Genomic DNA, 17,161 nt, shown 5'->3' with positions numbered 1-17,161 from the left:
TTCCCCCCGTTAGCGCGTGTCCCTCCTTGTTGTCGTTGTTTATTCTTCCTCCGGCCGCCGAGACACCGAGCGGGTGGTGGCGATGTGAGATGGAGACCCACGGCAAGCAACGAACGCCCCGGCGCTGGATTTCGGGGGAAGCCTTTGTCCGTTTGGTGCTATGCCGGTGGCGTGCGCCCGCCAACTGTTCCGCGCGCTTCTATTCTGTTCCGTCCCCGCCACCGCGCCGTTGCTCTCTCGCTCGCCGTCGCCCCGGCGCTGGTCCCCGCGCCGGCACCCCACGTGGCACCCCGGCCCGATCCAAACGCCGCGACCGCGACGCGCGGGGCCGCCAGGCCGTTGGTTCCCGGCCCCCAGGTCCCTGTCTTCTCCCTCCCCTCCCTGGCGGCTGGCTGCTGCGGCGCTGTGCGCGCGCACAACGACCGCGAGCAAAGCGAAGAGTCCCCGTCGGTCTCGCGAGCACGGATCACGGACGCCGGCCGATCGATGGTGCTGTGGCGCGGTAGGGACGTGACGGCGGAGGGGCGCCCGAGCGCGACGGCGACCGCGAATAGGGTCCGTCGTTTTTGTTGCGGCGCTCATTTCTTTTCCTTAGCTCCTCTCCTACCAAAATCTTGTGGACTAGTATAAACACGACCCTCTCTCTCAGGGAGAAAGGCCGGCGGCACGCACGGCGGCCATTGCCTCCTTTCCCTTTCGGGTCTCGCCCCCGTTGCGTCCCGTGACGCGAGACGACGGACCGCGACGGCAGCGGGCGGGGCGTCTCAACAGGCGTCGTACGTCCACGGTAGCTAGCTAGCGTAGCAATCTGTCAGGCGTAACGCAACGTAACGTAGGAACCTGCCGTCGCGACTGATTGGCGCGCGGGTTCCAGAACAGGATAATCTAGTGAGTGATCGGGCCGTCTGATCACTGCTACCAGTATCTTCCACAGCTGTAACGCCCTGGCCCCAACTCGTCCGTCACGTGTGGCCACGCGCGCGGCACACGTACACGCCGGGCCAATCCCACATCGGCGCCGCCGCGCGTGGGCAGAAAAATCGGCGAGGCCGATCGCCCGGCGACGCTACGGAACGCAGCAGATTTTCGCTGTCGACTGGCCAGGACAAGCCGGCGATCGAGCTCGCTCGGCCGATCGGCGATCGATCCACCGGCGTGCGGTACGTCCTCCGGCCATCACACCACCACCACCACACGGCCGGGGCGATGGATCGATCGATCGCTGTTGCGCTACAGGCTGCTGGCAACGACGCTGTCGAGGCCGACGGATCGGCGATCCACGCACGATTGGTCCCGCCCCCGTCCCGGCCCGGAGCGAAAAGAAAAGAGAGGCCTTTGTTTACGCATCGGAGATCGAACTGCGGAGACTTATCCCCAGAATTAGGTACGCGAGTGCGACCCCTGCTTAGATTTACCTCATCCGTAAGATAGATCATCCCCTCCCCCAACCGCCATGTCTCGCGGGGACGGAATTCTACTGGATCTTTTCGGTTGTTTACGGGACGCGATCGGGCCGGGAGAGAGAGCTGTCGTGGGGCGACAAAACAAAAGGCGCTGCTCGAGATCGGCGAGGGGATCGCCGGGGATCCGCCGGGACGACGACGCCCCGCGTTTTATAATTGGAGAACTGCCCCCCAAGTGGTGCCTTTCTGACAACGCAATCTAGGGCCATGAGTAGTGTCGTCAAAGCGACCGTATCCGGCGATCCACCCATCATCCTTAACATCCTCTGCTTCTTTTCTTTAGTTCGTGGATAATAGTATTTAAAAGAAGGGATCAAGAAAGACGGAGGCCGTGTTCCGTTCCGACGGCCCACCCTGGTTCTTTCACTTTGGCTCGCACGACGCAAACGACACCGGCAGGAGGACGGACACCCATCAGCGCCGCCGCCGGTGAGCTCAGCCAGCGCGGCCGCCCTTTGCCGCCCCGGTCCCGTGGGGGCGAAATGGACGCGAGGGGGCCGGTGCACCGAATGGTCAAGGGGTCGGATTAGCAACCGAGATGCGTGTAACTGTCGTGGGTGGTGGTTGTTTATGCTGAGAGCGGCTTGGACTCGGATGAAAGCAGCACGTATGTGTGTGTGTGTGTCATGTTTTGTTTTGATCGGTGTTTGTGGTTCGCGTCAGTCGGAACTGAATGGACAAAAACAAATACCAGTTGTGAAAGCTGAAAAGGACCGATACGATCTTCCGAAACTTTGTTTAGCAACTGGGCCTGTTTTGAGCTGTTAGCAGTTAGGGGCTTTGGGCTTATGCGAACCGAACAGTCACTCGCGGCCGAGCGAGAGGACGGACAACCGAGCTCACCACAACGGGTTTTCACTCAGATCACACTTTACAGTCACTTGCACGTCAGCTGTCAAGATACCCAAGTTACCATCGGAGGTGAACCCTGCTAGAACATCTGCCGGCCGGTGTTGTTCAGACTGATCAGTCCAGTTCGATGAGCTCATCACACTTTTCCCGTTGTTGCCAAATGGCAATCACTGGGTCACTGACGTTACACGGACCATCGATCCATTCCATTCCCGACGCCGGTGATGCCCACCGAACTGAGAGAGATCGGAAAGATGCCGACCGGCGACGTGTCAGCCGGCCGTTCTCCGGCGGCTGACGCGAGCGGGCCAAGTGGCGGCGCTCGTGAAGTCGTGACAATAATGGCGCAATAAGAAGCCCGCGTCGTCGTCGTCGTCCCAGTTTGAATCAGCTGTGTGTTGGCGCTAGTCAAAGCAGCGATCGATCCATATGGCAGGTGCTTGAGCTGAAAGGGCAAAAAGATCTTAGCATTCCCGCCGATTGTATCAGTCACTGAATGAAAGAAAGGCAGGCAGCTGCAGAGAGCCATCAAAGGGGAGATCTTTTCTTGCCATCTTCCCCATTCTATCAAGTTCGGTGGATGATTGGATGGTATCAGCCCTCAAAGCCCCGTAGCTAGGGTTCTAGCTTACGCTCTTGCCGTGACCAGATCAAGCTGCGTGTCGTGCCGCCTTTCGATCGGCAGGTGGGCGTGTTCATCAAGTTACAGCTTCCTCTAGAGGAAAACCCATGAACGTGATCATTACACAACCAGCATTATTGTTAGTAAAAACTAACTTTGACTTGACTCCATCAATGTTTTGGTAGAGAAAAGAGAAAGGTCCAACTGGTCCAGCAGCCACTTTGGCTCAACTCCATCAATGTTGCTAAGCTGATCTTATTCTGTTTTGCAATGCTTGTCCATAGGACCATAGCACATACACGATGGGTCGGCAAGAGTGCAAGATGCATTGCCATCCAGTGACAGACTGACAGTGATTGTGGTGCAGCGTGGAGACCTACGGACACTCGGACAGTGTTGTGGTGTTGGCAGTGGAGCACTAGCGGGGAATCAATCTTTCGTCCACTGCATTAGTGCCGGTTGGTTTTCGATCCGGTACTAATGTGAGCATTAGTACCGGGTCTAACGGATAGTTCCCTAGGGTCCCCGTGATCCCTTTTTAGTATCGGTTAGGGGCTCCAACCGGTACTAAAAGTCACCCATTGGTACCGGTTGAAGCCTCCAACTGGTACTAATGTGCCTGAGGACCTTTAGTACCGGGTGAAACCTCCATCCGGTACTAAAGGGTTTCCTCCGCCTCCCTCCATCCGTGCGCAAGCCTTATCCATCCGCTTAACCCCCCCGCCCCCCCCCCCCCGCGCGCAAGCCTTTTATCCATCCGCATCCCTCCTTCACCCTCGCTCCGCCTCCCTCTCCATCCGCACCGGCACCCTCCCTCCCTCCCTCCAGGAGGCTGGTGCCGACCCGGCCCCTCCCTCCCTCCCTGACTTCCCCTCTCCTCCCTCCTCCGCTCGCCCCTCACATCGTGCATGAGGCGAGGAGCGGCAGCGGCCATCGGGGTGCGGAGCGGCCGACAGGATGCGGCGACGAGACCCGACGGATGGAGCGGCGGCGACGAGATCCGACGGATGGAGCGGCGGTGACGAGATCTAGCGGGTGGAGTGGTGGTGGTGGGATCCGGCGGATGGAGCAGCAGCGGGGGGATGCGGGGCCGAGGGTGGCGGGATCCGGGGCCGGGGGCGGCGGATCTGCGGCGGCAGGGGGAAGGGTGGGCTCGGGCTCGAGCGGGGGGTTGGGGTGCGGGTCGGGCTCGAGCCGGCGGGGTGCGGCTCGGGCAGGGTGGGTTTTTTTTATTTTTTAATACCCCTTTAGTACCGATTATTTCAACCGGTACTAACTAGTAATACCGGTTGTGCAACCGGTACTAAAGGGGATTGCCAGCTAGTACTGATGGGCTGTAGCGGAGGCTCTCTGTACAGTAGTACGACACACGTTGCTGCTGCTGCTGTTTTCTTTTCGTGTGGACAGCCTACCAGAACTGCTCGCTATTTTTCTCTATTTTATCAAATAGTAATAGCCTAATAGATCTGGAGCCTGTTTGTTAAAAAAAAATTGCCCATAGCACACCATGGGCACAAGGACATTCTAGTTTTAAGGGAAAAAATCAATGTAAAATAATGTCATAATATAATAATTTCTCTTCCATTAGAGCATCTAATTAAAGGTAGAAAGTGAAAAATATTGTAATAACTACAATCTTGATATTCTCAATGGATAAACATTGTAAAACGTTTTCTCCCAACACCATGGTCCATGGATAAACATAATAGTAGAGGGATTGGAGTAGTAGTTTCTATAATTAAGATGGAAAAGATAGAGAAACAAACTTACTAGGTTTACACGAATAAATGTTATCATCGAGGACTTCGATCTGAATTCTTTTTCTTTCTTTATTACCTGGTACCTAGCGTAAAGAAATCCAGGAATATTGTTTTTTTTCCTGGCATGCGAACCAATGCAAGTTGTGGGAATATTGGACCACAAGACGCAGGCACACTTTCACTAGTAGCAGTTCAACCTCACATCGATCAATCAGTTTTAACAGTTGTTGGATAAGAATGGACGCACATTGCGTCGTTGGCCCCTACAGGTTATGGACCTCGGGAGCTGGGGTTCAGGCCTCAGCGACAGGGAGAAAAGCGAGAGCACGCTTCCAAGCTACCAGCTGCTTGCTTTTCTGCAGCTTCACCTACAGCACACACATTTGCTCACATGGCTAAATTTCTATGTGTATTCTTATGGTAAATAACTAAAATATACTAATTCTGAAAAAGGAAAAAACATAAAGAAATTGTGAAGTGCCGCATTTTTTAAGAAGTTTTTGCCCCCCCCTTTTTTTGCAGTGAATGTAATCAGTTAGGGCAATGACAATGTAATCATGGGCGATCACGCATGATCCCAATGCAAGAGAGAACACGCACAAGTTGCTCCGAGCGAGAGAGACTGAGACTTGTGACAACTGACAAGACCAAAGCGGTCTCGATCGGTGAGTTATTGGGGCCACCAAGCAGTAGCGGCTAGCTAAGCTAGAGCCACCTTTGGCGGAGTTGACCTTTGGCTCCTCGGCATCGCATTCGGTGATGAACTGATTTTGTGCTCGAGATCGCGCATAGTGAGCGGAAAGTGGGAGCTGTCAAATAGGGAATAATGCCGACTGTGTCCTCCGCAGGGAGGGATTTGCACGGCAAAACAGTGCTTCATTTTTTTCTTAAATTTTTATTTTGCGTTGCGAGAGCTTGAGAGATGCTAATGGACTGTCCGCAAACTGCAAAGCACCTTGTCGTGTTTTCCATCAGCTCATGATCATGCGGGACGTGGAAAGAAGCAGAGATGCTTGTGTTGTTCATCGTGCTGTCTGACAGCAGCAGCTTGGTATGGTGGATGATCAGCCGCAGTGGTAGCTGTGGGAGTTTCCAATCATACAGCGAGTTAGACTTTCACTATGGGAAGTGTAGGAGGAGTAGATAGTGCCGCCAATTAGTTGGGGTTACGCATGTCTACGTGGGAGGTGGGGAAGGAGGCCACGTGGCGATGTAACCGGAAAATGGATCAAATGATAGGGTGCAGTGGCTACATTTGAATTGGCTGCGAAGTTTGACTCGCGAGCATTGCAGGTTCATTTTTTCTTTCGGAGAGTTCTTTTTTCCTTTTCAGAATTTTTTTTGAGGTCTCTTTTTTCAGAAATGAGGCTAACTTCGGGCTCGTTGATACGAACGAACATGTAAGCCCGGCCCGACATCTTAACACAGCCCAAACTAGACCCCGTCACATGGGGCCCAGTCCAGAGACAAGCACCCCAGAGAGGAGGCAGAGACGATGAACTCTGCTATGCTGATCTGCAGCAACAGTAGCATCATCTCTGGAGGCGCGCGGCCTGTATGCGAAGCCGTGAACCGAAAAGGATCGACTACGATAGATTCGTTCACCATCGCGTCTGAACTCTGATGCATGTGCCCCGCAAGGGCATCATCTTCCTGCAAGCCGCAGTGGCCTCGCTCGCCGCAGACCTGACCGCGTGCTCGATCCGCGCTCGCATCGCATGCGCTCCGCCATCAGCAGCAGCAGCAGCAGAACGTCAACGTCCCGGCTCGCTCGCAGTCGTTGGAGAAGGCAACAGTAGCAGGCTGCAGCGCGGGAGCAGCCAGATCGGCTGGACTCAATGCAAGCTTTCTGATCTCAGGAAATAAAGCAAGGGAGAGAGAAGGAAGGAGCTAAGCAGAGCCCAGCTTTCTAGCGTATCTCCGGCTCGCTCCGAATCTCCCAGCCTCGGGGTAGGGACGGGTTTACGACGCCTGCCGATCGAGGAGATTCGCCGCGCCAGCGCGGCTTTTACTAAACCTGCCCGTCGCGAACATGCAGCCACGCACGCAGGGATGGAGGATACTGAGTTACTACTGTTACTGACGGAGGGCAGCATCGCCATCGCTTTAGCTCGCGACGCACTTTAAGGCCGATAGATTCTGCTCCGCCGTGCAGTGCAGCATTCAGCAGCCGTGTTTAAGATATTATATACTATACAAGTACTGACTGATTGTACTCCTAGATACTATTAGATTGATGGCCGGCCGGCCCAAGCAGCACGGCGATCGGAGGATTTGATTCCTCATTGGTCATAGTTAAATCGGTCGGCATGCACGCAGGCACGCACGCCCATCTCAGCCCGTCGCGCACGGCGCACTCCGGTTACGCCTGCACTGCCATTGCATGCACTGCCAATATGATCAGCCGGTGCCATGGACAGCTCGGACAAGATCAGGCCTCACGTATGCCTGATGGCGCAGCGGCCGGCACCCGGCATGGAAAGGCCGGGCGCCAAAGCAAATCAAACCGGGAAAAGGCCGTTCGGTTCTCAGGTTTCATTCGCAGGCATCCATCCATGCATGATGCATGCTCGCTTTGCTGCGCTTTCGAGGCTACCGAGCCAGCTTCTCTCTCCCTGCAGGGAGGAGGCCTCCGCCACCTTTATCAAGCGCGCACGCAGCGGCGTCGGTAAAGCGAAAGAAAGATTCCCAGCCTAGCGAGAGAGAACACACGACCAGTAGACACTCTGACTGGCATGCGAGACTGAACTGAATCTGAACTCTGAAGCCATGCCATGCACACAGGCACTGAGACACAGCACACCCTGACCCGGCTTCCCTTCCCTGCTGCTGGATAAAATATTCATTGCCATCGCGTTCAATCCTGCCGCTGGCGCTGGGAGGGAGACGACGATAGAGAGATGGAGAAGCGTGCAGCGAATCTAGCGCTGGCAGGTCCGCTTTGGGCTGCACGACGTGGATAGGCTTCTTTTGGGCGTTCAAAGTTGATGTGCTCTCGCGCGCCTGCAGATCGAGGCGATTCTCTCCTCGGTCAGAAAGCTCGAGCCTTTCTCTTCTCCAAGCCAAAGAGACGACGCGGCGGCCCCCTTTTTTTTTGTTCTAATCCTCGATCCCCCACCCTACTTCCTCTCTCGTGATACTGCATGCGTTTTGCTTGCCATGCAGGTTTGCTTGCACCTTTTGATTTCTATCTGGATTTCCGTCGTCATCTCGTACTAGAAATGCTGAAGAGGAGAGGAGGTCGTCGGAATCTCATGAATGACTCTCCACTCATTAGGAATCGAATCACGTACCTAGTGTGTTTCACGATTGGTGGTGAGAACTGAGAACAAAGGGGCCGGGTGGACGACACTTTCTCGGATATATGATCATATCCGACAATATCTTCCGAACGAACATTCGTCAGCAACTTAATATGAGAAGGTAATCGGGAATAAAACAATGCGCCCATCTCGAACAATATATCCTGAAATATGACATTCGGAGAAGAGAAAGTGGGGAGGTGTCCACACCGAGAAGTTGTGGGGTGTTTGGTTTGAGGAATGGAGTTATGCCTCATCTTCTCACTCCTTACTTTTTTTTGTTTGATTTGTGGAATGGAATGAGTTGATCCCTCGCTACCTCATTCCTCACAAATATAACCATGAAGAATGGGGTCATCCCACTAAATTTTATAGGATCAACTAGTGATGGATAATCTCATCTAGGATGAGGTGATTCCTCAAACCAAACACACCATTATTTAATTAACCTCATCACTTCACTTCTTACCTTATTAAACTGACGTGGTTCATATTCGTCAGCAACTTAATACGAGAATTAATCGGGAATAAAACAATGTGCCGATATCGAACAATATATGCGTCTCTATTCCTGAAATATGAAATTTGAAGAGAAAGTGGGGAGGTGTCCACACCGAGAAAGTTGGTTAACCTCACTACACTTCTTACCTTATTAAACTGACGTGGTTCTTCCTGAGTATACCCTACCCTGCAAATCTGCTTACGAAAAAGAAGAGTTCAGGTAATGCCTTTTGCTTGTCTTCTTCTGCCATGACATTTCCCGTAGAGCATCTCCTTTTGCGACATCTATAGTAAACCGAGCTGCCTTTCATGCAGTCATGCATGGCCGCCACCACCAATTGGCACACACTCTTTTTTTTTTCTCACATAACAAAATTTTGTCATGAACCTGGGTCAAAACGGTCAAGGTCAATTGTCAACTCAGCACCCACTTGGAATATGCAAAAGAAACGAAAAGATCGATTAGGGCTGGAGTCTTTTCATGACTAGGGCATCTGATTCTTCCTCCATTAGTTCAAGCACCACCAGCTGTTGCAGTACACTTGAACTCGGTGTGCGCCCACAGACGAAAGCCCGGCGCACTTCATGGTGTGTGTGCAGCATGGTTTCTCCAACACGCACCCAAAAAGTTTATGTGGATATCCAAGAAAGAATCAATGGGAAAAGCTCAACACAAAAGAACTACGTTAAACTATCTTTCAATGTTATGCCCCCAAAACCAACATGATTCACTTCATGCTGCAGACAGTAGTGCTAGTCTCTCTGTTTTTTAACAGAACTAGTAATATTTGTCTGAAAGCTTTATTGAGGATCCATGGAAGATGAAAGGAACACTGGTAGATTTGGCGCTGAAGAGAGGTTCAGATGCTGTAGCACATGGACCACAGGCAGCAATGCAAGACACTGCTGAAGATACCCTGCAAATAAAGTTGTGGAGACAAGCTGCAGAGGAAAGGGAGGGAATAGATCAACAGAGATCATCGATGTAAACAACTCCCAGCTCCACAGAGAACCTCTCCTTAAAAGGAGGGTAGCCAGGATTGCTGCAAAAGGAACGAGCCACTGTTGCGTGCCGTGCAATTATGGCCCCATGATTTCACTTCCCAACAACGCTAAACAGTGAAGGAGATCCTACCTAATGCAGTACTAACACTTCGCCTTTGTTAACGTTAAGAAGTGTGCCCAAAAGGTTGACATGCATGGGCTCAAACACTTGGCTGCTGGCTGCACTCGTGCCTTTGCCCTGCTCACGAGGAGGATCTGATCTCTCAGGGCAGCTCGGCTGGCTGGCTCTACTGTTCCCGCTGCCTCCCTCCTCTGCGCCCATGCATGGCATGCACGCGACGCGAGCTTCCCATCAAGGCATCAGCGAAAGGTGATGGACGTTGTTGTTTTTGGAGAGGGAGCTAACTTTAAGAGCTGGCATGCATGGAACCTCTGTGTGAAGAATCAATAAAAGAAACACAGCCCACACGTCAAATTCTGGTGATGTGTCCTGAAAAAGAAGAAGTCATTTGTGCTAGGAATTCTCATCTTGAACCGGATTTCAAACGGAACTTCGTGTTTGGCTCAAATCAAAGCACGCATTGAAATGCTACCAATTTTTGTCGCGAACATATTCACCTTTTAATTTCGTAGTACATACATTATATTAATAAATTGAAATTCAAATGTACTGTAAAACAAATTGAAATTCAAATGTACTATAAAACAGAGCAGTAGTGTTTTGTAAACACTACACGAAGTACTACGTGTGTAACTTTTGCTTTCCGAAAGATAACGTAAACAACACAAGGGGTGGTGCTGCCATTGGTCAGGGCAGAATCGGGCTGCCCCTTTGGGTTTTGGTCTCGTCTGTAGCTTTAATTTCTCCGAGATACGATGCGATACCCAAGCGAAAAAACGCCGTTGGGCACGGCAGAATCTTGCAAAAGGGCCTGCACGCTCCCCGGCGGCGGGCTGTCCGGGAGGATAGCGGCCGGCTTTATCTGTGGGACGAGCTGGGGGATGGTCGCTCGCTCGCTCGCTTTTTTCCCTTGAGCGTGGATCGCATGGGGCTTGGAGTGTATAGTAGTCGGATACTCCTCGCGAGTCCCCAGGTTGATTGGCTAGCTGTTTGGGTTAGGGGCGAAAGCGAGCTTACCTGGCTGCTTGCTTTGAGATTTCCTTCTTTCCACAGAGGCACGGGGCACGGATGCAACTGCTCTCTCTCTCTCTCTCTCTCTCTCTCTCTCTCTCTCTCTCTCTCTCTCTCTCTCTCTCTCTCTCTCTCTCTCTCTCTCTCTCTCTCTCTCTCTCTGTTTTTCAAGCCGGGGCACAGCTTTCAGCATGCGGAGTAGCGTTGAGAGTGAGTGGTGTTGAACGTGACAAGAGTGAGGACGACAAAATCACTATCGGCCCATGTGATTGCTATGGGCCAAAACTAGCTTGTAGGTTTATGGGCCAAAACTAGCTTGTAGGTTTACGGGCCAAAACTAGCTTGTAGGTTTGTAGGTTTATAGGCCAACGCAGATGGTTTTTGGTCCGAACATAGCCCATCATTGTATTATGGTGGGTGGGTGTACGTGTCAAGCCTTACAGCCCATAAAGTAACGTACCGGCCTCAAAGCATGAGAGCCCATCATCGGTCTTGCTCAAAACGTTGTCGAAGGCAGGCACTCAGGAATTCCTATCCATCTTCTATGGACCAACCAGCCATATGGACAAAATGTGGTATAATTCGATTAGAGGAGATGCGTGGGTAATTAATTAGCTTGAATATCAAACTCGACATGCATTTTCCTCTCAGACTATGATTCCATTTAACCACTTATTGTTTAGAAATGCAAAAAAAAGATCCAATATGAGTATATTTTCTTTCTTAAATATAGAAACCACATTAAGAATAAGTGCCATTTCAACAATTCTTTTTGCGAATCACACAGACATTGACGCTCACACACACTCGTCCCTACGAAAATACGCATGCAACCCTATCTCTATGAGCACATTCGAAAGACTGAGCCAACAAATCCGCGAAATTGACGAAATCACCAGTGGCGTCTCGCTGTCGACAGGCACGTCGCTTACCACTGAAAGAATAGCGCCCGTTAACTCCTGGAATAAATTTAGTAAAATGCGAGCATCAGTGCCAAATCGAGTACTCGAAAGTTAGCACCATTTCAACATTTTGAGTATACTAATGTAATATTTTAATCATACTAGTTTAACATTTTCGTATAAAGCGCTGGACTAGTAGGTTGTATGAATGCGGAGATAGATTTTGCTCACTGTTGAATAATTAAGGTCGATGTTGACTTAGATTTTGCCTTGTGTTCATCGGGCTATGGACCTTTTGTCTGCGGGGCAAGATGGGTTGTACGAATTGCCTAATGAACAAGTCATACACAACACGGCAACATATAGCAGAACACAGACAGAAGTGAAAAGTCAGAAACTTGGGCCATTCGTTTCATGGGCCATTGGCCCTCGTGACACAACTTTTCCCGTTTTCCGGGTGGTGAAGCAGCAGCATACTGCGGTGAGTCTAGACCGGAGATTTTGCTGTTCCAGGCGCGTGAAACTCCTCCGTCATCGACACCAACAGAACAGCGGATCCGTGCGTCCGTGACTCCAAGCGAACGCTCCCGGCGGCACCGGGCACGCGACACCCAGATGGTAGTATGGTACCCACGGCGTGGCTCCCGCGAATCCAAAGACGACGCGCGTGCAACTCTGCTCCGTGCTCATGTCGCGGGGGCGCGGGGGCATCGCTATCATTCCGACTCGTCTGCCGTAGCCGATCGGCAACTGCTCCGTGGGTGCTCCCTCCTCGTCCTCGGATCCTAGCGCGCCCATGCCGAAAGACCTGCAGTGCTAGCTGCTGCCGGGGCGCGCACGGGCCCCCGCCGCGCCTGGGGGTTTCCGCTGCCTGTCACGGCCGTGTCCCGCGCTGCTGGCTCGTCGCGCGCGTGTGGGGGCACCACCCCGGCCGCTCTCTCTCTTTGCGTCCTGGCGCGGTCGCCGACCCGCGCCCCCCATGAGAGGGTCTGGATGGACCAGACGGCGACGCGCCCTGTCGCCGTGCACGCGCAAGAGGGGGCTCAGCACGGACGCGCGGCCCCGGCCGGTGCCCGCGAACCAGAGGATATTCCCGGACGTCTATCCGTGCCATGCGTGCACCAGTGCGACATGATTTGGACGTGGATGCAAAAAGCGCCGTGGAAGCTGTCGATCCATGGGCTTCAGTGACTCTTGGACCTAGCGGCATAAGAATCTCACGGCTCTCTTCATCAACTCCCCAAAAGGAAGACATTGCAACTCAGCTGAGCTCCTCAACCGATTCGGTGATGCAATATGTCTAAAAAAAAGAAGAAAAACTTTAGAAAGTCCATGGTGCCAACCAGCTGATGTGCACCCATATCTCACTTCCCCATCAAGTGAGATAGACAATGTCTTGAAAAACCAGCCATAATTTGCTAATGTGGAGAGAGTGAAATACGACGAGAGATAAGTAATATAAGGGAGGGCAGGAAATGGAAGGCATTGCCGCATTGGATAGTAGGGGAAGCATTTTTGATAGGTCGAAGGTGCAAGGTCTTTTAATTCATAAAAAAATGGGTGGTGGCCCTTGTGGTACCATTGGTACACAATCCGATGCGGAGGTCTAAAACCTGAGGACCCATATCTGGGAAACATAAAATGGTGGGTTTTCACTAGATATTTTCGCATGCTGCCATCCATGAAAAGTTGAAAACATATATGCATTCAGTCCTATCAGTATGCATAAATGGAAGTATTTTTTATGAGCCTCAGCTGTTCCATCAACGCAAGATCTTGGTGTGGATGAGGAAAGAGATGCTCCAACAACCAGAGAGTACGTAGTTTCAGCATCTAAGATAACTAGCACCAGCTGCTTCCTCAAAATCAAACCAAGACCTGATTACAGACAACTTAACGATCCTCTTTATCATCATTGTCTTCAACGATTCAGATTTTATTGCTCATCAAAGTAGTGCTGTGTGGATCAGCTGTGGCTGGTTGGCATGCTCTCGCAGAGTCACATGCATGCCAAACAACATACGTACAGAATGACATCGATCAAACGAGCCAGCAAAACCAAAGCGGCGTGTAACGTGTTACATGGACGATAGCTCATTTGGCTCCTAGCTGATGCGTGGTATCTGGCACCCGTGTTACTTGCCAAAAGAGTCATAGAGACCATGAGCATTATTACTTTGATGCATTATATCGGTAATAGTCGGATGTACCCTGAGAAAAAAAAATTAGGGTGCATTTTGTGCTGCAATTGTTCCAAGGAACCATGGACATGTAATGTAATAGTCGGATGTACACGACTGGTTGAGCCCTGCATGTCCGTATCATTGTAAAAAAAAGTGCATGGCTTGTCGTGTTCCTTGGCCATCCCGATCGATCTAACAATGCAGATCAAGACGAGACCTTTTGTTCATCAAGGCCGGTCCCATTCCTGGACCACGTACAGCTGTCAACACTTGTCCACTGGCTCCTCGCCTCCAAGCCCTAACAGGGCCATGCAAGTGAACACCAGCCTCACGCCTCTCATCCTACTCCAAATTTCACCCACTTTAACTGCTGTTAACGTACGTTGTTATCTGTACGTGCATGTACACAATACCTTCTCTCTTCATCTATAAAGAGGCCTTTGCTTCAAGCGTTGGATGCAACACATATCCACACATCAAACTATCTCGAGCTAGCTGTGTAGTAAGCCGTTGCCATGGCCAAGATGGTGCTGCTCCCCGTGCTCCTCTCCTTCCTCCTCCTGCCCTTCGCCTCCCTCGCGCTGACGCAGGACTTCTGCGTCGCTGACCTGTCCTGCAGCGACACGCCGGCCGGCTACCCGTGCAAGTCTAGCGTCAGCGCTAATGACTTCTACTACCACGGCCTGGCTGGCATGGGCAAAATCAACCCCCTCATCAAGGCCGCCGTGACCCCGGCCTTCGTCGGCCAGTTCCCGGGCGTCAACGGCCTCGGCATCTCCGCGGCCAGGCTCGACATGGAGGTGGGCGGCGTCGTGCCGCTGCACACCCACCCGGCCGGCTCCGAGCTCCTCTTCGTCACCCAGGGCACCGTCGCCGCCGGCTTCATCAGCTCCGGGTCGAACACCCCCTACACCAAGACGCTGAACGCGGGCGACATCATGGTGTTCCCCCAGGGCTTGCTCCACTACCAGTACAACGCCGGCTCTGGCCCCGCGGTGGCGCTCGTTGCCTTTAGCAGCCCTAACCCCGGCCTGCAGATCACCGACTTCGCGCTCTTCGCCAACAACCTCCCGTCGGCCGTCGTGGAGAAGGTCACCTTCTTGGACGACGCGACGGTGAAGAAGCTCAAGAGCGTGCTCGGCGGCAGCGGCTAAGTTGTTCTCGACAAGCTCGCTCGTCAATTGGTCGTGATCTTGGTCGTCGTGTCGTGTCTGCATGCAGGCATGCCTGCTGCAGTCGTCATGTGAAAGTCGTCGTCGTTTTCAAGTTACCATTTGTTCTTGTCATTTTCATTCAAGATTGTATCCGATACCTTTGCAGTTTGTAGTAATAACTATTAAGGACGAAAGAGTAAAACTGTGCATCTGATCGGTTTAGCTCTGTGGTTCGATGTCATTTTGTAAAGCCATATATGTGGCTGCGGCAACTTTTTTTTACTGTTTGTGCATGTGTTTTATAAGTAAACTAGCAAATATGTTCGATGCGTTGCTACGGTTACAGATCTCAAAGCTACGGTTACAGATCTCAAATGTAATTCAGCTGGTAATAACAACCGAAAAAGGCACATGTACATGGAGGAAATAGGCCGGAGGCAATGACGAAAAACAATGGAAATACCTCTAACCTCGCTGAGAGTATCACCTCTGCTAGTCACTCAACAATGCTGAACCTAATGCTTCCTGAGCTATGTCAGCAGAACATCAAAAATGCTGAAGAAAAGGAAAGGGTAAAACTGTGGATCACCCAACTGTTGCCTTTGCCAAAGAAGGTCGGGATCTAAAATGGCCCGGGCAACAATTTTCATGAAAGTTCTGCTACTCACGACTCACTCCCTATTGACAAAGCTTTTACTCTCATAGCACTTCTTCTCACTGGCTTCCTTCTTCTCGTTCCGCTTCTGCAAGAATTAAGAGGGCACAACAAATATGAATACAAACCGCACCAGATTGATGGACCGGAATAAATAAAAAACCACACAATTCCAGCATCAAAGAATATGTTGCCAAGCATAGTACAAGAGAGAAATATTGATCCCAGGGAAACAGCGAGAATTTAATGTACACATGCAAGACGCTTTACTCAAGTAAAAATGCATCAGCACAGTATCAGTACACAATAGCTCCCATATGCGCATCACTGATATGAAGAATACAAAATCAAACCACATGCTGCATACTGCATATAAAAGATCACGTTAGCTACCCGGTAAGCTTCATGATTAGCAACAATCCTCCTGATAATAGTACTTGTAGTGATATCCAAAGGACTCCCCAGCTTACGCTAAATGCCCGTAGCTATTGGAACAACATATGGATTTGAATAATCCTGATAAATGAATGAACAACGATGAGTTATCAATGTTGTATCACTTTTATGTTCAAAAGAGAAATGATACACATTAATAAAAGTAAAACTTAATTACCTCCATAAAGTTCATGTTCTCAGCAATTGTTCCATGAACAACTAATGAAATATTGAATGTGGTAATCTACACATGGAAAAATAAAGTTGGGTCCTCCCTCTCCCCCAGCCGAGGCGGGCAGTGCGGGCGGCCGGGGACGCCAGCGATGGGGGGCAGGCCGAGGACACCAATGACGGGGGGTGGGCCGTGGTTGCTAGCGACGGGGGGCGGCACGGGGACCCAGGGCGATGGGGTCGGGCAGCGACGAGGCGAGGACCCGGGGCGACGGGGTCGGGCGGCGACAAGGCAAGGAGGAGGCGAAGAGGGGGTGCCGCGGCGGGATGGTGACGCTGCTTTAGCTGGGCATCCAGGTCTTCTAGTGGTTGCCCTCGGACTCCTGAAGCTCCGCAGCCTCTAGTAACGCGTGCCGTCGCCGCATCGGGAGGAGGAAAGCTTAGCAGAGATGGAGCCGTTGGGGGAGATGGCGAGGGAGCAGGTAGCGAGGAAGAGCAGCGCGTCGAGTGAGTTAGGGGCGCGGGTCCGCGCACGGATAGGTGGATCTGGGGGTGGCGACTAGGTTGGGGCATGGGCGATGCGGAGAGGGAAGGAGAGGGAGCGAGCGGAGGTACGGGAGGGAGAGATACGGAGTAAAGGAGAAGCTTTTTCGCCTTAACCCCCGCCCTTCCCTCCTTTTTCCACCCGAGCTCCCCTCTCTTCATGATTTGGATTGTGGGTTGAATACCAAAAACTTGAGGGACTTTTTTGCAAAATTACCACGACGGATGAAAAAAATTGGCAGGAGCATTACTTACTTTAATATTAGGTATAGATATAGATGTAGACCTATGTAGATATTCGCTTATTAATCTATTTTACTATAATTTTTTTCTTGAAATGTTTATGTCCCCTCATATAATAACCCAGTGTGAAAAACGTGGTTGGCGAAAGAAACCTTATGTCCATGCTATTCAAATTTATATAACATGCATGTACTGATGTGCTCTCTCCATTTACAAAGAACTATCGTTTAGGACAACA

At 51.5% G+C, this 17,161-nt stretch overlaps 1 protein-coding gene across 1 annotated transcript; it reads left to right on the top strand.

The window, feature by feature from the left end:
* The first annotated feature begins 14,169 nt into the window (after positions 1 to 14,169).
* Positions 14,170 to 15,098, top strand: LOC117859655 (germin-like protein 8-14). Its single transcript, XM_034742818.2, has one exon. The coding sequence runs from the start codon at positions 14,238 to 14,240 to the stop codon at positions 14,874 to 14,876; it is 639 nt and encodes a 212-aa protein (XP_034598709.1). The 5' UTR covers positions 14,170 to 14,237; the 3' UTR covers positions 14,877 to 15,098.
* The last annotated feature ends 2,063 nt before the right edge of the window (positions 15,099 to 17,161 follow it).

Source organism: Setaria viridis, chromosome 6 (genome assembly GCF_005286985.2).
Source record: "Setaria viridis chromosome 6, Setaria_viridis_v4.0, whole genome shotgun sequence".
Taxonomy (NCBI): Eukaryota; Viridiplantae; Streptophyta; class Magnoliopsida; order Poales; family Poaceae; genus Setaria; species Setaria viridis.
This window is presented reverse-complemented; position numbering and strand designations above follow the sequence as displayed.